This window comes from Strix aluco, chromosome Z, assembly GCF_031877795.1.
Source record: "Strix aluco isolate bStrAlu1 chromosome Z, bStrAlu1.hap1, whole genome shotgun sequence".
Classification (NCBI taxonomy): Eukaryota; Metazoa; Chordata; class Aves; order Strigiformes; family Strigidae; genus Strix; species Strix aluco.
Window position 1 is genome coordinate 434,818 of NC_133971.1, and position 26,118 is coordinate 460,935.

The following is a 26,118-nucleotide window of genomic DNA, read 5'->3' on the forward strand; positions in this document are numbered from 1 at the left end:
CATCTATCAACCATCCCTTCCATAATTCTTTGTGCACTTGCAGTCTTGAGTGAAGAGGTAGCAAAACTTTTCTAAACTTTAATCCAGCCGCAGCCCGGCGACGCTGCGCCCCAAGGCAGGCTGTGCCGGTGCAGGGGGTCCCTGGCGGGGTCGGCCCGGCTGCGGGGGTGTCCTCAGCCCTTCACGAGGCTGATGGTCTCATTCTGGGGGGGCAGTTCTGGGGGGGCTCAGTCAGGGCTCAGGGGCTGCTTTCTTTTTGTTCTTGTTCCGTGAAGGCTGCCGGGGCATGGGTAAGCCCTTGCTCTGCAGGCAGGAGGGAGGTGGGCTGGGGGTCCCTGTTCTTCTCTGGCTTTATACCGGTGCCTGTGGAATGGGGAAGTGCTTTCTGCCCTCACCCTTGGCAAGGACAGGGCGCAGAGCGTGGGTGCAGAGTTGCATCGACTCTTGGGGCTGGTCCGAGCAATCATGCCGCAGCCCCGTGTCCTGAGCCTTTCTCTCTGGGAAATGCCGAAACAATCCCAGAGGAGGAAAAACATCCCTCACTTTGCTACTGTGGCTTAAGGGCCTTTTCTCCTTGAGGAAAACGAGAAGAGAAATCTCATGTCTGAGGGCTTGGGGCTGATAGAGGCAGCAGGGATTCCCAATGCAGGTTTCCTCCCTCTGGGCTGCGGCTGGGGGTCTGTGGTATGGTCCTGCAGAACTCCCCCGGGTGCTCAGGGCCCGCACGGTGCTTTTTGGGACGCAGAGACATGCCCGCATGGGCTCAGCCTCTGAGCGGATGGAGGTGACAGCAGTGCTGCCTCCTCTGCCTTGGACTCGGCAGCATCACACGGACATGGTGTCTGCCGACATCCCCAGACCCGGGTGGGCTGCGATGAATGACCCCCGCCTCGTCTGGACGCAGCCAGCACCCTTTCCTGGGAGCTCTATTAAAGCAAAGTGGATTTAATTCAGATTTTGGGGAGCCTCAGGTCCTTTCAGCCATGTGGCCCTGGGCAAGCCTGGGGGTCTTCCCCGGCCTGCTGGCTTTTGGGGGGCTGATGCTCGTGTTGTCGTGCCCGCTGACCACCTGGCCTTGCCTTACAGCCTCAACGGGGTCTGTGACCCAGGTGTCCTCCGTCAGCACCGACTCTGCCGGCTCGTCCTACTCCATCAGCGGGATCCTGGGCATCGCCTCCCCCGGCACCGAGAGCAACAAGCGCAAGCGGGACGAAGGTAGCAGGAGATGTTTTTTGGAGGGGGGGTGGGCCGATGCACGACTGGGAGGGGTGGGACGGGGATGGGGCAGACGTTGTGTGCATGTGGCGTGGAGCTGTGGATGTCCCCCATCAGCATTGCCATGGTGGGGTTTGGCCCTGTTTCGGCAGGACCTTGCCAAGGTCACAGTGAATCTGGGGACCTTCAGTGTGACCCAGTGGCCAGAGGTGGAACCAATTTGAGGAGCAGGGACTTGTCTGGGTGTTTCAGAAAGCACTGGGGGTGTGTCACAGATTTTAACCAGACCCTCGTCCCGACCAGGGAACATTTCCCTCCCACCAGTGGAAAGGGGCAGAATCACCATTGTGTTGACTCTGTGGCAGAGCTGTCTGCCGTGGTGGCCCCCCAGCACCGGGCAGGGTTTGTTGGGCTGAGGGGTGGAAATGAGCACAGTCTGGCTGGGGCTGGAAATTACCAACGCTCCTCAGATCCACTGCAGCGTTTATGGTTCTGTTTTGTTCTGCGTCCTGGGCATTTTCCTAATGAAAACACTGCTTTGGAGAGAAGGATGCTGGGGGTAGAGTGGAAGGAAAAAGACAAGAAATTCTGTGTTGGTGTCTTATAAAAGTGCCTTTAATCTAGAGCATCCCTTTCGCTTAGGGAGAATTTACAGAGGGGAGTTGAGGCCAAGACCGTGGACGTGTTTGTGGTCGTGGAGGGGACACTGGAGCCTTATCAGGGATGCTGTGGCTGTGGAGGCGTGTCTGCCCACCCCGCGGCAGCACCGGCGGCCTGGGGGTCCCCTTTGCTCTTGGTGGGGCGATGCTGTCCTGCCTGCTGGGTCGGGGTCCTGGCCCTTGCTCTGGAGCACCCTGCCTCCTGTGTGGTGGGTCCATGTCCCTGTGCCCCCTGCTGCCCCCTGGTCCCCCCTGTGGTCTGGCCCCAGGAGGATGGAGTGGGCAGAAGCTGTAGTGGCATTAACCAAACCCCTGGGGAAACGCGGACAAAATCGGGTGAACAACCCGGTGCCTGAGTGGATGCGCTGGTGGAAATGCACGGTCAGGTCATGGAGCAGTGCTTGCTGTTGCTGAAACTTGGGGGAAAATCTTCAAGAGGTTTGGTGGGGCCAATTTCAGGCATGTGGGAACTGGTCTGACGGTGAGAGTATAAAGCTCCCCACGCTGAATATGCTGTTGTTAGTTAACTGCCATCGTACATCTGATGATACTTTTTTTCCAAATCAAGGCCACAAGTGCATAGATAAATATAAGCATTAAAGCAGGTAGGGTAGAAATTTTGTATTTTTATCAGCCAGGTCAGAAGAGAGGTTGCCTGTGTTGAAGCCACGCGGCTCTGTCACAGCCCTGTCCCGAAGCACTGATTCTTGGCTGCCTGCAGTTACAGAGGACTCTGGTTTAATTGCAGAGAAAAGAATTAAATGTTTCCTTGGAAAGATCAGAAGCAGAGCTGAGAAATTCCCCAGCTTTTGCCAGTTTGCATTTAGAAGAGAGCACGTGATTTCTAAAACAACCCCCGTCGTTTTGGCAGGATGAGTCATGATTTTCGAGCTCGTAAGCTGGACAGTAATGCTGTCCTCAGCAGACCGTCTAAACTGCTTTTATAATAGGCTCAGGGCTGCGGATTTGGAGAGGCATAAACAACTACTTCAGTGTCTTTGTCTACTTGAGGGGATCCCCACCAGCGTCTATAACCACTCCCCCCCCCGCCCCATCCCGCTCAGCACAGGGTCCCTCTGCACAGGCGGGCGTGAGGTGCCCATGGAGGCGTCCCAAGGCTGCAGGGGACAGGGAGGTGGGTCATACCTCCCACCTTATGATGTGAAAAAGAGAAGCGTGTCATCCAATTACGGCCTGTATCATGATGCAGATGCACAAGGGGGCAGAGTTAACTTTACAATTTCCTGACTTCGGAGAGCCGGAGAGGGACCACCTCCGCAGCGAGCCCCTCGCCTCGTGTCTTTTGCTGTATCGTGGCGTTTCTCCGCAGCAGCTGGGAGGTGCGTGTTGGCTGCTGCTCCTCCCTGCATACGTCTCCCGGAGACACGGGCTGTGCCGTGCTCGGCCCCCCTTGTCCAGGGAGAGAAATGGGGTGGACTCACCCCTCCAGCTTCCAGCTGCATCGGGCGCTCGGTGTGATTCATCACCCAGTTTTGTTCTCCTCACTCTTGACATTTTTTTAGCAGATGTCACCAGTCTTTAACCCAGTGGGGAGCTTGCTGGGTAACAACAGGGGCAAACCAAATCAGACAGTCTTTTATTGGTTTATATAGCTGAAGGTGTCATTTTTTTCCCAGTTGTAATACGGACTCGGAGCAGATGTGCCTTGGTGGGGGTTCGGCTGTTTTCACTCGTGGTTAAAGGACATGCTCCTGGAGACTGACACACGAAGCGGGCGGTTCCCTGACAAGGCAGAGATTCAGCTGGCTGCAGATCGCCTCCTCTGCGTTGCGTGGCCGCACCTTCGCCTGGCCCTGCAGCTCAGGAAAAAGCTGTCGGGGTGCAGGGGGGTGGCAGGGCTCTGCAAAATGATCTTTTTGAGCACCTGCTAGTGAACGGGGTGCGTTGAAGGGAAGCCAAGGGCGGGCAGCGAGACCCCAAGTCAGAGTGAGCTGCATGCAGCTGGCAGTGGTGCGGGGTCCAGTTTCACTGTGCCGCTTACAGCTTGTCGGGCAGCTGGTGATGGTCCTGTGATGGACACCTGGTCGGGCCTGCCTTTTGGGGAGTGGTAAGCGTCCCCCACCTGGAAGCTGAAGCTTTCTGAAGCGTCATTGAGTGACCCTTGGGTAGGCAAAAGGGAGCTGTGTCCCCAGGAAGGTGCAACCGGTGTGGGGCACGTTTTGGGGATGAGGGAGGTCGCTGGGGGCTGCGGGTGCTCTGGAGGAGGATCTGAGGAGGGGAGGAAGGGCCAAAGCACAGTGAGGCAGAGCCCAGCCTCCTTCTTCCTTCATTCCTCTCCCCTAGACCTCACTCCTATCCTGCGCGCTGCAGAGCTCGAGCTGGCAGAATAGCTTAAGCCCAACGGTGATGCTCCTTCCGTGTTTGTGCCATCCCAGCAGAGGGATCCCAAAGCAGGCAGACGTGCCAAAGGCAGGGAACGTGACTGTCCTCTGGGGTATCCTCATGACCTGGTGCTGTCTCCGCCGGAGAGCAGCATCTCTCTGTCAAAGCAAGACCAAGCCCAGGACTCCGGCTTCCCCAAGAGCCCCGTGACTCCTGTGGCTCCTTTCTGAGCCTGTTTGCCTCCCCAGAGGGAGGGGAGCACGGTGGGGGTGGCGCTGGCTGCCACAAGGATGATCTTGGCGGAGGCTGCACCTTGTGCAGAGCCCTCTGCGTGCCAGGCCACAGAGGGCTCGAGCTGCTCGGCCTGAGCACGTCTCGTCTGTACACGAATTATCCCTTTGGCATGGGCAGCTGCTGTCGGTGCTCCACTCCAGCCGGCAGCCGCTGTCAGGGCCTGGGCCTGGGGGCTTGGTTCCCGTACCCTCACAGAGAGACATGCCTGGTTCCCGGTGTTTTTCTGAACAAAACTACTTCCCAGAGGTTGGGAGAATTATGCGAATCCCCCGTTCTCATGGCTCTTCCTCGCTTTACGCAAAATGCAAACCATCTTCTGCCCTTACTCTTCCTGTAAGGGAATGTATGTTGTCTCTATGGCAGAAGGACATAAATGGGCATGTGAGATCTTAGAATTAATTCAGACCTGGCTCATGTCTCGTTGTGAGTCTTCTACCAACTGCCTGATTCTGCACCCCTAGACGTTTACATGCTTTTAGCAACTTAGCCAGCCCAAGACCCACAGCCTGACTGATGTGGAAGTGTGCTCGTGCCCTCACTTCCAATGCAGGAACACGCAGAAATCCCTGGTACTGGCAGGTGATAGGGGCAATCCGTGAACAGGAGCAGCAGCCAAGACAGGCTGAAATCTGTTTGCATACAGGAGTGGCTCCGTAAGTCCAGGACGCCTGTTGTGTCCCTGATGCTACATCTGTGCTGCTCAACTAGAGACCGTTGGTGCATGGGCACAGACTTCAGCCAGCCCGTCCCACTACGGTTAGCACTGCCCTGGGATCATTTTGGTGTGTGCAAACTGGCGTCCTCCTGGGCAGTGTCTGCTCAGGCAGACTGGGCAGCACCCTGCTGCTCAGCTCAGGTGCAGCCGTGGTGGCACAGAGGGTATGAGTGTTTCCAAGCAGGGATGCAGGCTGTGCTGGACCCAGTGGCCTGTTTACATCCCTTGTGCAGATGCAGCTGCTTAGAGCAAAAGGCGACGTGCAGCAATGAGCATCTCACCGCAAACTGTCAGCCCGGCCCTGGCCCCTGCCAGGAAATGCCATCGGAAGCAAATCGAGCAGGACACCCTCCACAAAGTAGCGTGCAGGATGCGAGCATCTGCTACCCACCCACCCCTTCTTGCTGCAGAAGAGGTTTGGCGGCTTTAAATACCTGCACCGAACAGCTGCACAGACTGTATTTCAAATTCACGGGTATAGAGTCTTCTCAGCGATGGAGGCATTTGGGGAATTGAAACCAGCGTAGCAGGAGGCCTGCAGTTGTACGAGCTGTTTTGTTTCCATTCTCACCAACCATAGCCCTGCGTTGCTGTCAGCATCTGGTGTGATGATGTAGGTGCTTGTGCCTTGTTTTCTCAACTGAACTCATTGAAAAGTGCCTTGCCTTTAAACATAGACTCAGTATATTTAAAGGCGTTGGGGTCACAGCCTTCTGTCTGGGAGGATGAGCCTCCAAGAGGGGCAGGGACGCTAATGGGAATGAGAAGAAACTGGGGGGTGGGTGCAATCCAGTGCACTGTAAAACAATCCAACACGACAACCCCCGCGTTTTCACACAGGGATGCCCTGGGTTAGGCATGTCCAGGCAGCCCTGACCTCCGCGGCCACCCAAAGCTGCCGGGCACATTTCTGCCGGTGCCAGTGTGGAGACGCCCGCCCTTGAGAATGGCTGGGGAAGGGCTTTGCACGGACAAACGCGGATGTGAGATCACCGTGTCAGTGACACGTCTGGGGGAGAGTGAGAGACCAGGAAAAACAAAGCAAGCATGACCAAACATGAGCAAGGACTAATAATACAGGCAGTATTTCTGCATTTTTTGTCTTTCCTCCATACCAGGCCCACAAACTGTGCTTTCCCAGCAGGACAGAAACAAGGAGCTACACTCACAGCTGGGCAGGGACTTGCAGGGCTGTGGGTATAAATGCCTTCGAGGCTGCATGGCAGATGGTCAGCAGCCTCAGAAGGGAGCCCAGGGCCAAGTAGGTGCTGCTGGCGTCTTCTGTCATCGCCTCTTGTGGCTGAGGGACAATGTGGCTTCCAGAACATCTCCTCTAGGAGGTTGCTGGGAAGGCTTGTAAAGTACTTCTTCCCTTTGGTTTAGCTCCACTTCTTTGGATGCTGGCACTGCAGCTGGTACCCAGCGTCACTGAGTGTGGTCAGGTGCAACGTCTGCAGCTCTGTGCCCCATGACCTGCTGCGTGGGACATGGGGCACGTTAATCACGCTCGAGGGCATCCTGCTGCCCTGTTGTCTTGCGGTGGAGACAAACATCTGCCTGTTCTGCCCTCTTTGTCCCACTGTCCTGCCTGTGCCCTCTCCTGCCCATTATAAGGAGAGCCCTGCCAGCCATGGGGTTAGTTGTCAGCGTGTAAACCCCCCGTTCTGGCCACGGCTTTCCAAGTCTCCCTTAATGCAAAGTAGATCAAATTGTAGCTTCCCTGGCAGTGGAGGATCTTTATTCTACTATCTTTGAGGGCTGGGCTTGGGCCATTCATGGTCCCCTCTTCCTGGGGAGACTTGGGTCCTGGCTTTGTGGGTGGTCTCAGTGTACTGCTCATCCCGGGATGCCTCTGGTGAGATACTGCTCTGGTGTAAAAGCTCTCCCCTCTCCTGACCAGGGGTTGGGATCTCCGCCCACTCCAGACTTACTCCTTGGAGTTTCCTGAATAGGTTTAGGCACGTTTGGCCTGTGGGGTTTGAGATCCCCCTCAGGGAGGACTCACCAAATGAGGGGTCATGGCACTGCCAGGGACCGCGGGGTGCTGGACAGTCACTGGCGTGGGAGTGCGGGAGTTGAAGGAGCCCACAGATGTGTTTGTGCTACCCGTCCACACTCCAGGGCATCATCAGGAGGAAAACACACATTGCAGATGGTGGGTGGTGGAGTTCAGTGGAGAAATTATCCACTGGTGAGGTCCCATGTTGACAGAAGTCCCCGTGACTGCTCTCACCCCAGATAAGGACCTGAGCTTGACAGTACGTGGTGGGGATCGATATTGACCTCTCCAGCTCTTCCTTGGGGTCTTTTGTGTCATGGAAGCGATGTGCAAAGGGCTGCAGCCTTTGGGGGTCTGAACTGTGAGCGTCTGAAACCAGAAAGACTATGAGGGGAGAAAAGCAGGAGGTTACAGAGAAACCAGTAGAAACTTGAACCTTACGATGCCAAAGTGCCGAACTGTAAGGGGTGCGCAGTGGGAGTGCTGAGGGAGCGGAGTGGGGGCCTGGCCGTGCCTCCTGTTCTGCACCGCAGGGGCGATGCCTGCCCGGAGCATGGGGGAGTGCAGGCACAGACCCCGCTGCCCAGGCAGCAATGGACAGAAAGAGGTGGTGGAAAAGTGCATTAAAAATCAGAAACCAGAGTCTGCATAGGGGGCGGGGGAGGCAGGTGAAGTCACCCAAGTCCATGCAGAGGTTAAAGAGGAAGACACCCCCTCCAGAGTCCCAGGGAAGTGCTGGAGTTTAATAATTTCTAGGCCCACATCAGCAGTGCTTACTCACTGGAGTTGTCTTTACTCCTGGGGCTCACTCCAGTGACTATAATGAGATGAAGCCTTTGAAGGGAGTGAGGTTCCGCAGGGTCAGCAAGTCCTGATTTGAATTTCTCCTGCTGATGCAGGTTGTCCTTTGCGTTCAGGGATCCTTTCCCGGTGCTGCAGAGTGGGATGAGCTGTTTGTCCCGTCGGTTCGTTAGCTCCTCGAAAGAGGTGGCTTTCCCTCACCACATGGACACTGAAATCATCCTTTTAGAGCTTGATCTGGGCTTTGCTGGTTACGTTGCAGTGATGGCTTCATCTGCGCTATAGCCAATGCAGTCTATGGCTTGGTGAAGGTTTTAATTTTTTTTTCAATTTAATTGAAAGCTTTTTTTCCTGAGTCCTTGGATATAATTTCCCACAACACCAGGGCTTTTTTGTTTGTTTGTTTCACTCTTTGTGTTTACTTTTTGTGCACCTTACGTGGGGCATTCTGAATGTGCTGAAGTGGCAACAGCCTCCGGCCACGCTGGTGGTTTGACACCAGCAGTGACAGCGTCACCCGCAGATGGTGGTGGGTGTCTGAAGGAGGAGTTTGACTCCCCCAGGGTGTGAGGCTAAAACCCTGGGTGTTCCCAAGAGCCACCCTCCATCCATGGGGTTTTTGGTGCTGAGCCAGTCATCCCGGACATTAATAAGTGTAGCTCAGCTGGCACAGGATTTCTCTTTGAGGGAAAGAGAGAGTATTTTGACATTCCTCATGAAATTCTAGGGGCAAAAGAATAAATGTGGGTCAGTTCAGATCTCAGCTATGGCAACGTTAAAATGGTGTAGTCTGGGCTTCTGAGGAATCTCTGCATGTCTAAACTCATGAAAATGAAATGAAAAGCCATTTCAGCACCCAAACAGAGCTGTTCTGCCGTTTGAGGGTGATGCGTGAGGCAGGATGGTGTTTCTGGGGAGGGAAGGACCAACCTCTGCCCAGGCGGGTGATGGAGCCTGTGGGCAGAGGTCCTCCTGGGACAAATTCCTTCAGCTCCACGGGCCAGTGGAGCATCCCATGCTCTTTGCCGTCCACGTGCTTCCCGCTTCCCCATGACACCCCGAGCTGCGAGAGTGCTGAACCCCCCCAGGGCTGCCTGCACCCCTGCGCTTTGGGGTACCGGTGCCGACAAACAGCCCCTTTGGGGTCTGGAGGGATGGGCTGGTTCCGCCCCAGCCCTCGGTGATGCTCACCCGGGGAGGTTTTACGTGTTCACAGCTCAACGCAGGAAAACCCCCCACCAGCGCGGCTGCCCTCTCCGAGCGAGCGGGTTACCGGCTGTCTTGTGCGCACGTCAAGCGTGTTTGTCACTTTTCTCCTAATGCAGTCCCCGGGGCCCCTATTTTCTAGAGAGCTCTCCTCCAGCTCTGGGGTGAAGCCCTGCCGGTTTGCCACCAGCGTCGGTGGAGCGGGGATTTTCCCAGAGCTATGTTAATGAAAAGCCCAGACTTCCACCACTCCTTACAGCCCTGCTGTAGCTCCAGCTGTTCTCATCAGGAGCTGTCGAGTGCTGGATGCTTTTCAAGGAATAACCTCTTCATATAGGTTTAGCTAAAAACCAGTTTAGGGGTAGATGTCTTGTCAGATTGTCCTGACGGTGCCAGTAACCGGGGCTGGCCAGGATTCTTTTCCAGGAATGCATTTTCCAAAGAAAAAGCAGTTTTGTGGAAAAGCAGGACTTGTCAATTTTGATGGATGTTTGTTATAAATGCTAATATAAAATAAAATAGAAAGGTCATGAGCAAGATGAATCATTCTGGTTTTATCGAGAAATCGGTAGAATCCAGAGAGGAGGAAACACGGAGGTGCAGTTACAGTGTGTGTGTGCAGCTGTGTGTCCATACAGAGCATGTATGTACACACCTCTCATGTATCTGTCACCTGCAGATACATAGGCAGAGGGAGGTGATAGAAGTTTTGCCTTAGGTTGGATATATTGTATTATTCACAGACTTTCACAATGAGCTTTCCACGTTGTAAATGGTGGTAGCGATCTCGGAGACAACTGGAGAGCAAAACCAAGATGAGAAAAGGTTGTTGTTCAGGTTTCTGTTGGAGTACTGGGTTATTTTTGTGACTTTCCTTCAAACGACGCCCTGGAGCAAGGTGTTTCTGTGAGAGGAGGGCTGCACGCTTCACGTGGCAAGGTGCGACGCTGGACTTTTTTCCCCTTTTTCTCCCTGTGTATAGATCCGCATCGCTCGGGTCTGTCAGAATGTATCACGCTGTTAAAATAAAGGTTTCAATTTCAAGTATGTGAGGGGAGCTCTGGGGAACTGCAGCCGGCTCAGCCTGCATTTACCCTGGAAGAGAGAGATTTGGCCAGTTGCAGACGGTGCTTGGAAAGACACCGGGGCTATTCCCACATGAAAGATCCAATGCCAAAGCATTAAGTGATTTGGCACCTCCGTGGTGGCAGGAACTCTCTGGGTATCACGTATTTCTGTGCCAGGCTTCCTCTGTGCTCCCTGGAAGCGGTGAGGGCTTTCCCACTGCCTTGTCCCGTGTTCGCTCTGCATGCCGGGGTCTCTGTCCCACCTCCCGGGTCTGCTCTTCTTCCTGGGGGAGCAGCAAACAGGGCTCTCCTGCGCATAACGGCTGGTTAGCTGCCTTCCCCGTGGCTGCACAAAATGCAGCACTAGTGCCAGGATTATCATGTAGGACTGAAAGCCGCTTCGGGCATAGTTGGTGCAAGATTTGATTTGAGTTTACTGGGGCTTTAAGCTCAGAATTATTTTCTTGGCTGAAATGACAAACTCCCGAAATCCTGAATGATAGTGGAAAACCACTTTTTCTGTTGGTGCTTTGGGAAGAGCCAGGGTTAATATTTTAAGCTGTAATTGCTGTTGTTGCCAATCGGGAAGTTCCTGGTAAGCAGACAGTGCAAAATCAGTGAGATGCAGAAAATGAAGGTGTCTTGAGACTGGAGGTTTTCTCCAGGTCAGTTTTTGTCTGCCATGGCCTTTGTGTGTACTCTTTACACCGAGGGTTACTTATTGCTGCAGGTGGTTGTTCAGTGTTGACCAAATCCTGCCAATTTTGGCTGGTCCTAGTATTTGGAGAATAGTCCCATTGTTTCCAAAGCAATCCCATTACTGAACAAACCCGGGAAGGAAACACAAGACGGGCTGTGGGATTATTTGCACCATTATTTATGTAGTTGAGAACTGTCAGTGTGAGGTTAATGGTCGGCCTAGGTGATCCTCAAGGTCTTTTCCAACCGAGATGATTCTGTGATTCTGTGCTGGAGCACAAAAACTGGGGCAGGGCTTGTCCAGGTGTGGAACTGCAGATGGAAGTGGGGGAAGATGCGTTTTGCCACCAGCCGCCGAGGCAGGGGCAGCCTGTGTGTGCCCAGCGTAGTCTGGGGTCCTGGGCATCCAGCAGCCCAGGCCGGGCAGCAGCAGCCATCAGCAGCAGTCGGCAGGAGTGTGACATCCAGATGTGCTGCACGGATAGACAAACCCCTCTTTTCGTTCTTTTTTTTCACTTGAGCAGACTTTGCCAATGGAAAGAGACGACTAGTTGCCGCTTGTTTGCTCACTTCATATTCATCTAGGCTTTTTTTCCTGCCTGTATCCCTGGATAATTGCCCCAGGTGGTTTGAGGTTTGTTTCCCTACACTCCAGATCCCCTGTCGTGACAGGACCCCGCTGCTGATGTACCCCACTGATAACTCTGGAGTGACTTTGCGTAAGCTTGGAGTCAGTTTCAGAGCCACGGCCTTTGCTTTTCTTCATGGACCTCCTTTGTGGAGACTGGCGTGTAGATGGAGGCGCCTGCACAGCTGCTTCCTCGTTTTCATGTGTTCTCACTTCTGGGGCAGCGATGTAACGATGCCCCTGACTTCAGAGATGGGAAGAGCAGTCGAAGTGCTTGGACTTCTGAAAACAACCAATGTCTTTTCTTCTGGCAGATGCCTAGAAGACTTAAGTGTGGAGTTTCCTTGTGTTTCATCTCCTCTGAGAATCTGCTGAGGGGTATTTGTAGACAAAATATACCTATGGTAATTACTTTAGGGTCATGGCTCTAGCAGGAAACTGATTTTCCTTTGTTGCTGCAGTTCCACGTTACAGGTGGAAGTCACAGTCCAAGGATCTTTAGCTGAGGTGTCTCACGTTGAAAGGAAATCCAGTTAAAATCTACCCAGCTGGGCACTGATCTGGCTGATCTGTAGCGTGGCAAAAGAGACATCTACAGCAGAGGTTGGGGTGTTGTAAATCTGTCAGGGAATAACATCAACAAAACATGATGGTTTTCTGGCCACATGAACGCTCCATTTTCATAACACAGCTTCCCTGTAGCCACGTACCGGGGTGCTGAAGCAGTGAAATGTCTGAAGACTGCGTCTGCTGCTCTCTTAAATTTCTTTGGTTGCAGGCTGGGTAAGGATGTGTGGCTGTTGCCAGCACTTACTTTGTTCAGAAACTTTCTGCAGCCCTGTTGTTGTGGTACTCCAACACCTTGCAAGCAGGCACAGAGCTGGAGGAAAGATATCCCTTGTAGGACTTCAGAGATGCTGATGAGCAGAGCAGGCCACCTGCTGTAGGGATGATGTTCTTGTGGGAACGATGGCATCACGGGGGGAAGGTGCTTCTTTCCGATGCTTTACACAAGTCACATCAACTTTTAGTCAAAAAAGTGAAGAAAGCCACCTTTCAGAGATGTCTGGAAGAACAACTTTCATTGGGCGGTGGCCATCTCACGCGGCAGAGCTTGGTTTCTCCTTGTTGCAGCAGTAACTGGTGGGGCACTGGGTTTGGCCTGGTAGGCTGTTGCGTTGCCCTGGGGAGCAGGACCTGGTTCTGCCTCCACGCCACTGCTTCTGGTGGTACGTCACCTCATCACCTGCGTCGGTGCGTCATGAGAGAGAGAAGGCGCAGCCCTGAGGGAGGAGCTGTGAGATGGTGGTGCACAAGCACGCACATCGAAGGCTTCGTGGTGGCTGAGCATTTCAGGTGAAGACACCAGAACCTCTTACATTGACTAAACACTCTCCAGCCCCCCACCCCGTAATTCTGAGCAATTACTGTTGGACTTTGTGGTCAAGGTATTCCTTCTGGTTTCGCTTTCCTTGCAATATAATTTTCTGCAGCTGCTGTCTCTGGGCCATTTGCATGTCAGATCGTTTTTTGGAAGGTCTCATAACGAGCAGTTGTCATAGGGCCTGGCGGGCTGCAGCTGCCTGAGCACCCTGAATACGGTTCATTGGAGTTGGACAGATTTTGTGGTGGAGGCTTGTGAAAAATTCACATCCTTCAGATGTGGCACTGATCTCTTGACGATCTGATATAAGGGCTCAAAGTGCGTGCCTGATCACAGGCAGCTGGTGCAGTATCTTGTGTGTTAACTGCAAACCCTTTGGCAATGCCCACTGGTTTGGGGTTGGAGCCTAGCACAGTGGGGGTGGGTGCGTTCCTGCTCCCTCTGCTCGGCCCATGCTTGGCGGGGGGTGAAGGGAAGCTCCCAAACCAAGCAACAACTCGTCTCCCCAGCTCAGAGACCGTGTTCGCTAGCTCCTGCGGTTGGAGAGAGCTCAGGAGCCTCCTGCCGTGCCAACAGGGCTCCTCTGCATTTCCTCCCGTCCGCCTGTAATGGATTTTACACCTGAGTGGTTATTTTTGGTGGTACAATTCCTACCTGTCCCAGATGGGACATTTTGTCTCTTGTTACAATTCACAGAGCTAGACGGGGCTGCTGGTTTCATGCTGTGCAGCATCGACACATGATGCCCTTGTAAACATTACTGTCAGCAGTGGCAATTCCATCTCTATTGTCCCAATAAGATTTCATGCTTGACAGTGCCTGACTTTTTTTTCTGAAAGTCGACTAATAAGAAATAGTCATGTAGCGGGTTTTTCCTTCTCTGATTCCTCAGTTTTCCAGTTGCTTCCCTGAGAACTGGCACACAGCTGTCTCTCCTCGTTCTTGCCCAGGTTTCCTCTCAGGCAGGAGGATGCAGGAGGTGGCATTTCTGGAAGAGTGAGGTTTTGTGACACAGCAGAGCCTGTCTTCTCCTACCTGGCCCCCATTGGGGGTTCAAAGAACAGTCCTCATCCGCCATGACCTTGGCTGGAAATGGGGAGAGTGGCCAAGGCCTGCTGTGGGCCACTCCCAGGATGGGAGGAACATAATTATAGACACGTCTGAATCCAAGGAAGGTTTTTTTTGGAACTGTTTAGGTGTGTGGCTTTGAGTTTTGAATTTGTGTCATTCTTCAGGTTTACCCATTCTCCCTCTCCCTCCATGTGCAGAGAAGGTTTGATCACCACAACACCTTAGTGGGCCCGTTTGCTTTAAAAAGGGAGGTCAGGGTGTGGGGATGCTGAGAAATCTGTCCGTGGTTCCCCAGGAAGTTAGTGTCTGGTTAAATCAGCGTAAACCTTTGGGACCTCTTGGCCTTCTTCCCATTTGCCAGGTCACCCTTCCAGAGCCCCGTCACAGCCAAGGTAAGTTCCCGCGTACGCTCCCTCTTAGGATGCCGTGGATGAAAACAGAGCCGTTGAACCGGTGACTTGACTCCAGAGTATGAAACTGTTGCTACTTCACCACTCCACGGGTGAAAAATTTGTTTGGCGGTGTGGTATCCACGCGTGGGTCCCCTGGCCACTGCTGGGGTGGGAGACGACCCCAGCCGACAGTGGCCACCAAGGACAAGTTCTTGCCAAGCTTCCTGAGATGCTCACCTCCTCCATCCACCCCCCTCTTCTGTGGTGTTTCCTCCAGCAAAGTGGGGGCTGTGGGAGTTGCTGGTGGCACTGTTGGGCAGGGGAAGCTGGGCACAGCCGGCGGGGCTGCCCTCCACACATCGTCGGTGAGCAGAGCGAGACGTTGGGCCGCGGTGGAGGTGGTGATCGCCGGCCAAACCTGTATCACACCGCTGAAGCTGCCAGTGCTGTCCTCACTTCTGGAGAGACACAAATCTTCCCGTGCAAGCTGCGAGCCTTGCACCGCCAGCCACGGCACCGCGCCTGCTGTGCACCCGTTTGTCACCTTGGAGATGAAAATGAGCCCAAATCGTTAATCTCTGTTCTGTCCTGTGGCTCGCCCAGCCGGGAGGCTTTCCTCACCTCTGATATTTAAAAAAAAGTAATGGTGCTGCTTGAATTTGCTTCCTGATGCCCATGCTGAGTTTGTAAGCCGGTCACATCTAACCAGTTACCACAAAATTGATTCTGGAGCCTTCTGTTTAGAAACCTGCAAGGTACATCCCAGGCAATCACGCTATCTCCGTCAGGCACTGAATGAACCAGTCAATAATCACCATTGCAAAGGGTGCAGAGGTCTTTCCTATTACCCTTGATATTTTTTTATGAGCATCTCTGCATAGGGAATAGCTGCATGGATGGACAGATGGAGTATAGATGGTCACTCTGCACGCTTATACATGTAGTATATCAGTGTACACAAGCACAGAGATAGTTCTAGGCACGCTGGTGTGCTCCCCGTAGCTTGTTTTCTTTCTTTCTGAATAAGTCATTCAAATACGTGGGCCAAGATTTTTAAACCAGCCTTAGCTAAACCCATACAGCTTCTGTCCAGAGCCTTGTTGTGGAGATAGTTACAACCACCGTGGCAATTGCCCTGGTAGCTGACAAGCCCAGAATAAACACACCTGCTTTTTTCTAAGGTGCCAAAGAATTTTTGGATGCGTTACAGACAATTTATAATGGGTGGGACTTTGCTGATAGGAGATCTTTGCTACATTATGATGTGTTCAGTTAGAGCGTCCTCACTTCACCAGAGGGGAAACTGAGGCACCAGTGGCTGGAAAAGTCTTGCTATGGGCTGCTGGCAAGGCTGTGGAAGAGCCAAGGCTTGGAGCTAGGTTTATGAAGACCCGGTTCAGGGCCGCCCCCGTGAGCCGTGCCAGCTCATATTCGGGTGTCCCAGGGAACCCCTCCTGCCCTCGGAGGACCTGTTGTCCGAGGAAGCCACATCTGGATCTCTCAGGAATCCTCTCTGACACCACCGCAACAAAAGAGAAGCGGTGGCCTGACAGGCAGAGCAATGACTGTTTTCGGATTGATGTGATCCGTTGGTGGGTGTCGTGCTTAGCTGGAGGAACGTGCATGCGTGGGGACGTGTTTGCCATCACGTTGTACCTCTGTGTGCCCCGTGCTCCAGGCATAGACCGAGTGTGTGTGCACAACACAGGGGAGTGACGGGGATACGTATGCAAGGGCTCCCTCCACGTCCAGAGAGGTTGCAACTGATTTTGTTGGGCCGTTTTCACGGGCTTGTGCTCTCCCCTGCTTCTCCTGGGGTGGTCCCACATGTCGAAGGCGGCGTGGGCAGACGAGGGGCTTCACCTCTTCATCATGGGTTAGCACCTGCCTCTTCGTTCTGGTGTGGCCGCTGGCACTTCCTGGTCATCCTCCATGTGCCATGAGCTATCGGCGGATGAGTGGAGATCTCTGTCAGCAGCTGATGGGCAGAGGAGGCAGCCGCCGTGACGGGGAGTGGGGTGGGCACGCTGTGTGAGAACCGAAACCCGGCCGTCCAGTGGGTTCTGGCAGCTATTAAATCATAAATGGCAATACCAGGTACAATTGCATTGAGATAGCAGAGGTCCTGAGGAGTCCTGATGGGCTGCCGATAGTCGGTTGAAACAAATTGCCCAGTGCTGTGATACCTCAGCTCCCAATAACAGAGGGCAAATGGCCTTCCAGGGGGAGATATAGATTTTCCTTTGAGATATGGAAAGGGAAATAAATTAAATTATGTTCGAACATAGGGTTCTCTCTCTCTCTCTCTCTGTCTTAAAAAGAAGGGGAGAGAGAAAGAAGAAAGGGAAATGGGGGGAAAGAGAAAGAGACAGAAAATAAGCTTCAGCAGGCATTTGCAATTTAATTGATATTTGGCGGCAGGAAGCCAATCAGTATAAGTAAATTGACGTTATAAGAAAAAAATAATCGCTTAATGGGATGCCTTCCCCCACGGCTGCGGCAGGCCAAATAAATACGGCATCGCGTGTCGAAGCAGCGTGGCGGCCGTTCCCGGGCACAGCCTGCTGCCGCCGCGCTGGCGGGGCTCGGCGCGGGCTGCGGATCATTTTTATGGCATCTGTCTCCGCTCCCCGAGAGCAGGCAATGAGGGGTTGCGCATTGATTGCCGCTCCAGCCAACGGCGGCTGAGGGAGAGACCGTAATTAATGGCTTTATTTGCCGGAGCACCGCTGAGAACAATCGAGTGTGTTATGGTAACGACTGGTGCCCGCGTTCCGGTGGCATGGGGAGGCGTCGGAGCCCGGCGGGCAGCCCCCAGGCACGGGGCACCTTCCCAAGGGTGTTAGCTTCACACGTTGCAAGTTTTCTTTCTTTCCTGTTCTTTTACATAAAAAAACAAAGTCACTTTCAGAGATCTCACCCGGAAGCAGAGTGGTGCGAGCCAGCCATTTCTGTGAACTCTGCACGGTGTCGTCTTGTCGGCACGAGCTTTAGCTGGGTCAGCAGAGCACGCCTTGTGAGGAGCCCGTGGCTACGTGTAAATGTTTACGTACATGCACGTGCACATGTGTAAGGAAAAAAAAATTCAGGCAGTGTGCATCCCGAGTGTGCTTCATTTCTCTCTAAAGGGAATAAAGTCAAGAAGAGAGTTGGGGAAGTAAACCCATGAAAAATTATAATGACCCCCTCCTAGAGATTCTGTAAATGTTTCTAAAGGGAAAGTGCTTGTCTTTTACTGAACTATTTGTACAAAGTACAAAGTTGGAGTTATTTTCAGTTTTTTATTAATCAGAACTAATTTGCCTTAAAAAGCCTGCCAACTCCCCCTAAATATTTCTACTTTTTCTTTTGCAAAGCATTTTAGACAAAAGCTACGATGGAGGATAATCATGCCTTGCACAAGTTGTAGAAAATAATTTGAAGAGTTTGCTTACACCTAAAGCACTGATATTTTTTAAATATGTATTCCCTTGCCCTGGTTGTGCAGAGCCGCAGCCCAGTCTCTTGGAGCAGGAACATTTGCACTGGCGATGAGGAGAATGCCTCGGAAAGCATCCTAACACTCCATGCAATGTGCTGCACCATGAGCACGGACAGCAATGCAGTAAACTGCACGACACGCCGGAGCGGGACCCGTCTGGGCCAGAGGATGCTCCTGAAACAGGAGCACGTGGCAGGCGAGGAGGGGCTTGGTCAGTCGTGAGGAGTGAGGCTTGCTTACTTTTTAATACTTCTGCATGTATAAAGATAGATACATAAAGGTAGATGATAGGATGCGAGGAAATGGCCTCAAGTTGCACCAGAGGAGGTTTAGATCGGATATTAGGAAAAATATCTTCATGGAAAGGGTTATTAAGCATTGGAACAGGCTGCCCGGGGCAGTGGTGGAGTCACCAGCCCTGGGGGTGTTTAAAAGACGTGTAGACGTGGCGCCTAGGGACAGGGTTTAGTGGTGGAGTTGACAGTGTGGGGTTAATGGTTGGAGTAAATGATCTTAAGGTTTTTTCCAACCTCAATGATTCTGTGATTCTATGTAAGCTGATTACTTTATATTTAAACACTAAAATGATTTTGAACTGATGAAACACATGATTTTGAAGCTAAAATAACTTTCATCTGAAAGTCTCAGGGTGGCCTCTCTCAACACATTCAGGATTTTCCCCAGCTGGGCTTTGTGTCATGCAGTTCTTTAGAAACGATCCCCACTTGCAAGCAAGATTCAGTTTCAGTCAATCAGTGTTTTCCTACAGAAGAAAAACTCTGAAAAATTCCCCTGCTGCTGCAGGTTGCAGAGCAGTCAGAATCACATCACCCTGCACCGAGCACACCCAGGGAGGCCAGACCTGCGTCTGCCACGCTCTCAGACCACCATGACTGATTCATTGAAAATATTGTTTGCCAACAGCTGGCTGTTGGGAACGGAGAGGGAACATCCAGGTACAGCAGTCTTCAAAAATCATTTGCCCAGCTCTAGTCACATATTTTTATTCTTTTTTTAAAAAAACTTTTTATTTTTCCTGGAGGAGTTATCCCATTAGCTGGGAGGGGAATAAGAGAGCTTAGGAAAGCTGGTGCGGGCGTGAGTGAGAGGCCAGTCTCAGCTGGTGGAGTGGTGGGGCTGTTCCCGGCGTGTTTGTCACAAGTGAAGCTGCAGGAACAGGCTCACCCACTTGAGAGATCGTTGGCAGAATTCCTGTGATGCAGCCCCAAAAGTGACCTGCTCAGCCTCCCTCTGAATGAGAGCAGGTTTTGAAATAACAGAAACACGTGCAGTGAGATTCTCCCACACTTGATAAGGGCATCCTTCTGATAAGCACAGTGCCAGGGGACTTGTACTCTAGATTGCTGAGTTTACTGCAGGATAAATAATTAATGTTTAGATGACACTAATTGATTACCGTAATTTGCAAAGAGCTACACTGTTTTTCCTTAGAAGTAAAATGTTGGCTGATTAATTTGGCTCCGTGTCCAGTGCATCAGAACACTTAAGGCAGAACCATAAAATACATACACAGGGAGATGGCATTTTTCTTGGGTCACCCACTGCCTTTTTCATAGAACCATAGAATCCCAGGTTCAAAGGGACCTCTGAGATCAGCTGGTCCAACCTTTCTTGGCAAAAGCATGGTCTAGACAAGCCCAGGACCCCATCCATCTGAATCTTAAAACTGTCCAATGTTGGGGAATCCACCACTTCTCTGGGGAGATTATTCCAGTGGCTGATTGTTCTCATGGTGAAAAATTTTCCTCCTGTGTCCAATCAGAATCTCCCCAGAAGTAACTTGCACCCGTTACCCCTCGTCTTTTCCATGTGACTCCTTAGTCTCCATCTTCTTTGTGGTCATCCTTTAAATACTGGAACATGGTGACAAGGTCTCCCCTCAGCCTTCTCTTCTCAGGGCTGAACAAACCCAGTTCTCTCGGCCTTTCCTCACGTGGCTGCCCAGTCCCCTGATCATCCTTGTGGCCCTTCTCTGGGCCCTCTCCAGCTTGGCCACAGCTTTTTTGAGTAGCGGGGAGAAAAACTGAACACAGTGTTCCAGGTATGGCCTGTCAAGTGCTCAGTAGAGTGGGATAACAACTTCTTTACTTGTGCTGAGGATGCCCTTGTTGATGTAACCCAGCACCCCATTGGCTGGTCACTCATGTTGAGCTTGTTGTCCACCCCAGGTCCCTTTCCCCAGAGCTGCTCCCCAGCCAGGTAGATCCCAGCCTGTGCTGCACTCCTGAATGATGTTTTCCCAGGTGCAAGACCCTACACTTGTCCTCTTGGACTTCATAAGGTCCTTGTTAGCCACCTCTTCCAGCCTGTGCAGGTCATCCTGCAGGGTGGCTCTCCGTCCCTCAGTGTCCACTTCCCCACTCAGTTTGGTATTGCCAGCAAACTTCACCAGGGTGCAGCTGATCCCATCATCCTCTTATGGACATATTAAACAGCGTTGGGCCTAATATCAATCCTGGGGGACCCCACTTGTGACAGGTTGCCAGTTTGAGAAGGAGCCATTTCCCCCCACCCTCTGGGTACATCTGGACAGCGAGTTCCACCCCCACTGCATGGACACTTGTCTGGGCCATAATGCACTGGTTTCTGGAGGAGGAGGCGGCTGTGGGGAGCTGTATTGAAAGGCTTGGAGAAATCCAGGTAGGCAATGTCCACCGCTTGCCCCACATCAGCTGAACAGGTCACTTTGTTGTAGAAGGCGATCGGGTTTGTCAGGGATGATTTTCCCTTGGTGAATCTGTGATGGCTTTTACCAGTCATGTTCTTCATTTGACTTGGGATGGTCCTCAGGAGTTGTTCCATAACTTTCCCAGGGACTGAAATAAGACTGATGGGCCCATAATTTCCTGGATCCTCCTGTAAGCCCTTCTTGTAGATGGGGGTGACATTAGTCTTCTTCCAGTTTTCTTTCACTCTTCTTCCATGACTTCTCAAAAATTACGGAGAGCAGCTGGCCAACTTGCTGAGGCAGGCTTTAGACTGAAGGACTTGGTGGCAGGGTCCAAAGTGGCAATGCTCACACAATTGCAAATGGCTAGGGAATAAACCAGGCCAACCAGAGTAGTGAGAAATGTTCCATAGCTGCCTCCCCAGAAGAGAACCAGAAGGACAATGACCTCAAGTGTATGTATACCAATGCGTGCTTTTTGATGTCTTCTGCGGTTTTGAAAAAGCCAAGAGTGCAGAAGCATGAATGCACTTAGAAACCTAAAATAGTGATAATGAAAACAAACATGACGTTTAACTGCCTTTGCAGTTAAAACACCCAACGTGACACTTTCCGTGCCTTTGCACATGCTGCAACACCTTTCCCCCACCCCAACCTGCCTCTGGCCATGCCCCTGTGCCGGATGGAGACCCCCCAGGATGGAGCTGGGCACACAAGGAGGGTGAGAGCGTGTCCCTGGGTCTGCTGGGGACTCTAACAGGGTCTCATGCCACAGCAACCTGCAAAAGACTGTCAAGGTTGCCGTGAAAGGGTCTCCCCTTGCCTGCCTGAGGCTGCAGACTGCTCCCCTTGTGCCCTGTCCTTCGCCTCCTCTTCCTCCATCTCCTCCTCAGTGTGAAATTAGGTGGGGGTCAGAAATGGTAGTGGCTCAATTTCTCACTTGAGACCTGGCATGGTGTTGCGGGAGCACAGGAGGGTGCTGAGGGCTGCCGAAAGTTGGCACGTTGCAGCCTCCACCCCGTTCACACCAGGGCTGAGACCCGTGGGTGCTGGTGCACAGGACCTCGCTCCACATGCCCCGTTCACTCACAGCACCCCCCGAGTGGCAGATGTGGGAGAGCGGGGGTGGCAGCAGCAGCCCTGTACCCTGCCTTCGGGAGGAGGGGGCTGGGGAATGCCAGGGCTTCCCTGTTGCACCGTCCCATTGTCCGATCGGTGCCATCCCCTGGGTACCGGTGGGAAACCTTCCCCGGCCGTGGGAGCTGCCGGACCACGCTGCGGGCAGCAAACTGTGTCATGCATGCTGCGGTGGCCTGGGGGAACCGCTCACGGGTGCAGGTCGGGCATCGTCTCGCCACCCACCCATGCTCCCGTCGCTGGTGGTCGGCAGTGGTCGACTTCAGTGGGATCCAGAAATCACCTCAGCATCTCCTCCAGGAGCTGGTTTGATGGACCTTCTCCATCGTCCACGCCCTCTCAGAGGAGGGCAGAGCGTGGGGAAGCGCCGTGCTCCGCTCCTGTTGCCGTGTCGGGTGGATGGATGCGGTAACGGCGCCGCGCCCGGCAGTGCTCGCCTACTGGCCTCTGTGCCAGGTGCTGCTTAAGCATGAAACAGTGCCGAGGACACGGGCATGGGGATGCCTGTGGCTCGTGGGCAGTGTGGGAGAGCGTGCCCATGGCCAGGCAGGCAGAAAGTGCAGCTGAAGGAAGTCGGATGCAGATGCAGCTCTTGGGTGTAAGAAGTAAACAGAAATTTCTGAGGCGTAAAAACCCACATTGTACAGCTGTGGAGGATCTTTAAAAGTTAATTTCTCCTGACTAATGCATGTGGATAAAATATATAAAAATACCGTTAAACTTGCACTTTGTGTAACTTGTAAAAACCTGTAGGTACCTATTACGTTATATTTTATAACGGTGTTTTATTCCGATGTTTTGCACTATGCCCATAAGCCATTATGCTGAATCCAGGTGAGACATTTCTTTGCTTCGTTTCAAGCGTGCACATTTGCAGGCTTGAGGCCACAGTTCTTTATTTTGTAAATTGAGGCTGTATTTAATTTATGCACAAGAAAAGTCTGCAGGTATTAACAGCTTTTTGTGAATGCTGTTGGTGGATAATCGGACAGTGCAGATGGATGCCTTCTGCTCGTCGGACGGCGCACAGCATCCCTCTGCAGCTCGCAGCCACGCTGCTGGTGGAGGGAGCTGCATCCTCCGGGGTCTTCCCCTCTCTTTGCATGCAGTAAATCCGGCCTTGACCCAGGCTGGTGGTACGGTTTGAATGTTTTGTCGGGGGTTTGAAGTTTAGGAGAAGCAGCATGGCTGCTGGGGAGTCCTCTGTGTTTCTTCAGGATCTTAGGAAGGCTTTCCTCCCCGGGGAGGGCGGGTCTGGGGTTTGCCTGCTGGGGTGCAGCAGTGCTCTGGGTGTTTCTAAGCTTGGCTCATCAAATGGGTGGGACATGGGTGAGCCCTTCACTGCTTTTATTTTCTCTGGGTAAGTTTCCCAGATTGCGCTTCGTGAAGAATTCAGGATGCTAAGTGGGAATTTTGCTTTGCTGTTTTAGGCTTGTGTGAAAATATTAGTTCTGACTGAAGCTTGGTGGTCTCTGTCAGGCCCGCACAGGCTGTCGCTGTTGTGGGGTGTGCAACAACAGCTGCTTGCGGTGTGAAACCTTCCCGCTGGCTACCGTGGGTCCATGTTCTGCTCCGGTGTCCACCGTGTTTCACTCCAGCGGGATAACAAATGCCCCGGAGTTACTGTACTGAGTACAGACCCCGTTGGGCTGTGTTTGCGTGTTCTACCACCCCCGTCAGATTTTCGGAGGTGTAATTCCTCTCCCAGTCGGTCATAACCAGAGGCAAGTTTGGTGTTTCCAAAGCTACGCAGAGCACAATTCCATCTACAGCCTGCTTTAGTCTGTGTCACTCAAGTGTATCTAGAAATGATTTTTTGAAAGAAATGATGAAAGGATGTGTTATGGCATGGTTTGGAAGTAGGTATAAACTATGTTAAAATTGCTTCAATGAGCTTTTAACAGCCATTTAAAAACACACTTTCAGCTGGGAGTGCATGACATAAAGTGCACGTCTCCACAGCTTGCTACTGCACGCAGCTTACAAAAACGGATTAGAAAAAGAATCAGTTTCTTGCAATCATTTGTTAATAAACTTGTCATGGCTTATTTTATATATATAGTTACTGCAGCTATATCTCCATTTAAATATTATAGAATTATAAGCCCATTCCTACACTATGGCCGAGGGGTCCTGCTGCCACAAGGGCTTGTCCAGGCGCCTGCGGTCCCCGGAGGCCCCAGAAGCCGTGGGGGGGATTACACCTGCCCACTGCCTGCGAGCCAGCCCCGGGGCCTCCACTCCATCCTGCTCAGCCGCTTCCTTCGCATTTCTGTCCCTGCACTTCCAAATTCCCCACTGACATCATTTTTTGCTGCTTTTTAAACATAAAACTCCGTTGTAAGTGCAGTTGCAACACCCACAGCAGCTCCGTCACTCCCTCGAGCCGCTGTCCTCAGATGAGCTCTGCCCCATGGTGAGGCCAGTGGCCGTGACCGTGGCTCCTCAAGGGTGCTGCATGGAGGCTGGTGGCGTGCAGGGGTGGGGTGGTCTGGGCGACAAGCCGTGCTGCTCCACAGAGTGATCCCAAGCCAGGCCAAGGTCAGTCTGCAGCTCACCGGGCAGCAGCATGGCAAGGCTTGCTCCGAGCTGGCGGGCAGCCCAGCAGCCCAGCCCACAGATTGCAGCGTGAACAAAGCCCATCCTGCCGACAGCCCGCGCCAGTGCACGAGTGGGGGTCCCACTCAGTGGCACCATTTGCACAAGTGTTTGTGCAGGCTGGCAGGTTCACCAGCGTTAAGGGTGCCGGGGTGCGAGGTCCCACTGTGCCTTTGCTGGCCGCTCCTGAGGGGAATGTGGGATGGGGTGGCTGCAGGGCTTTCCTAGCACAAACAAAGATACGTAATAAAATTTCTGTGTGACTGCTGTGGGATTAAAACCACAGGAGTGGGAGGAGATGAGGATCCCCTGTAATCTCACGGGAAGTCTGTTCTGTGAAGTAAAACCCTGGGGTTTTTTTGGCGATGCCCGTAATCAGCTTGGTGGTGCAGCTTTGCAGCTACGGAGCTGCACCCTGGGTGTGCCACAATGCTGCGGGGCGGCAGCTCACGGGTGTGCAGGCAGGGCTCCAGCTCGTACATCTTGTGGGTACGCAGCGCGGCTCTGGCTCATACATCAGGGAGGACCTCCCGCTGTCCCGGAGAGCAGAGACAAATGGTCTCACAGCGGAGGGGAGCTCCATCACTTCTCAGCGGAAGACCAGAGGTGGCTGGTTGATGATAAAAGTGCTAATCGCTGTGCTGCTGAGCATTTTAGGAAGAGCAGCCCTGACAGGCCACTGACGCAGCTCAGCCACTTCTGTCTTGCTTCTGACATTTCCCGGAGCTGGGGCAAAGGCAGCGCTGGGTGTACCGACACCGGGCAGCCACGTGCCAGACAGGTGCTGCCAGCAGCGTCGTGCCTAGCCAGGAGGTGCAACCTGGTTTGCAAGACCATGCACAGGGTGAAGACACCCTGCCCAGAGCTGGGGACCCCCCCGTTGATGCTGTCTGGGGTGAGGGCAGCAGGGACTGAGGTGGCTGCAGAGCCTGGATTGGCTCCGGCAGATCTGGGGGACTGTGCAGGAGCAAAGGGCAGGAACTGGGGGCAAGCGGGGTGTATCCAGGCTGGCCGTGCATTTAAATGGGGGGTGGGACATCACCAATGGGCATGGTGACCCCTCGGCCAGCCCCTCTCCCATGCGGTCTGTGGATGCACTGGACAGCCGGTTTGCAGCCTGTGCCCTACACAGGGGATGGAGCATGGATTTGCCAGAAAATGGGTATTTTCTCTGCTTGTCTGAGTGGGGGACAGTGTGGCGTGGGAGGTGGTGGGCGCTGGACAGGGGGCTTGGGCCACTTGGGCTCCTCATGTCCTTGCACCCATCCTGGCTGCAAAATCAGTGAAATAGCTGCAAAAACACAATGTGAAGGTGGGAGCATTCAGCAAAACCCCCCGAGTTTTTCTAAGACTGGGGGCAGGACAATGCGCTGCCTGTGTCTCTAGGAGGAGCAGAGCTGGCCCAAGTATATCTAGCAGGTCAAGCCTTGAAATGAAGAAGCAATAAGCCACTGAAATGGTACTATCACCGAAACATGATTGATCAATTGAATTCTATCAGAGACAGTGGGCAGTGAGATTAACTCAGGCCTGATGGGTTCAATGAGTTAAAGCATGATGTTCATTTCAGCTTCATTTCACCAGTCTTTGCTTGTGAAATTGGTCAATCAATAGAGGTTGAAGATCATATATATATATATTGGTGACCATCTTATAGGGAATATAATCTAGCGTAGTCAGCTCCTGACTCCGGCTGCCTTCAGTGGGTAATGGAGACAGAGCAGAGACTCTATCAGTGCC

The 26,118-nt window shown here is 52.8% G+C and overlaps 1 protein-coding gene across 2 annotated transcripts in view; it reads left to right on the plus strand.

Annotated features, from left to right (window-relative positions):
* The window catches only part of PAX5 (paired box 5), a 136,711-nt gene that overhangs the window by 16,686 nt on the left and 93,907 nt on the right, over nucleotides 1-26,118 (plus strand). For both annotated transcript variants that reach the window (XM_074813023.1, XM_074813022.1), the window contains exon 5: nucleotides 1,087-1,215. In XM_074813023.1, coding sequence (XP_074669124.1) covers nucleotides 1,087-1,215 — 129 coding nt within the window. The remainder of the gene's footprint in view (nucleotides 1-1,086; nucleotides 1,216-26,118) is intronic.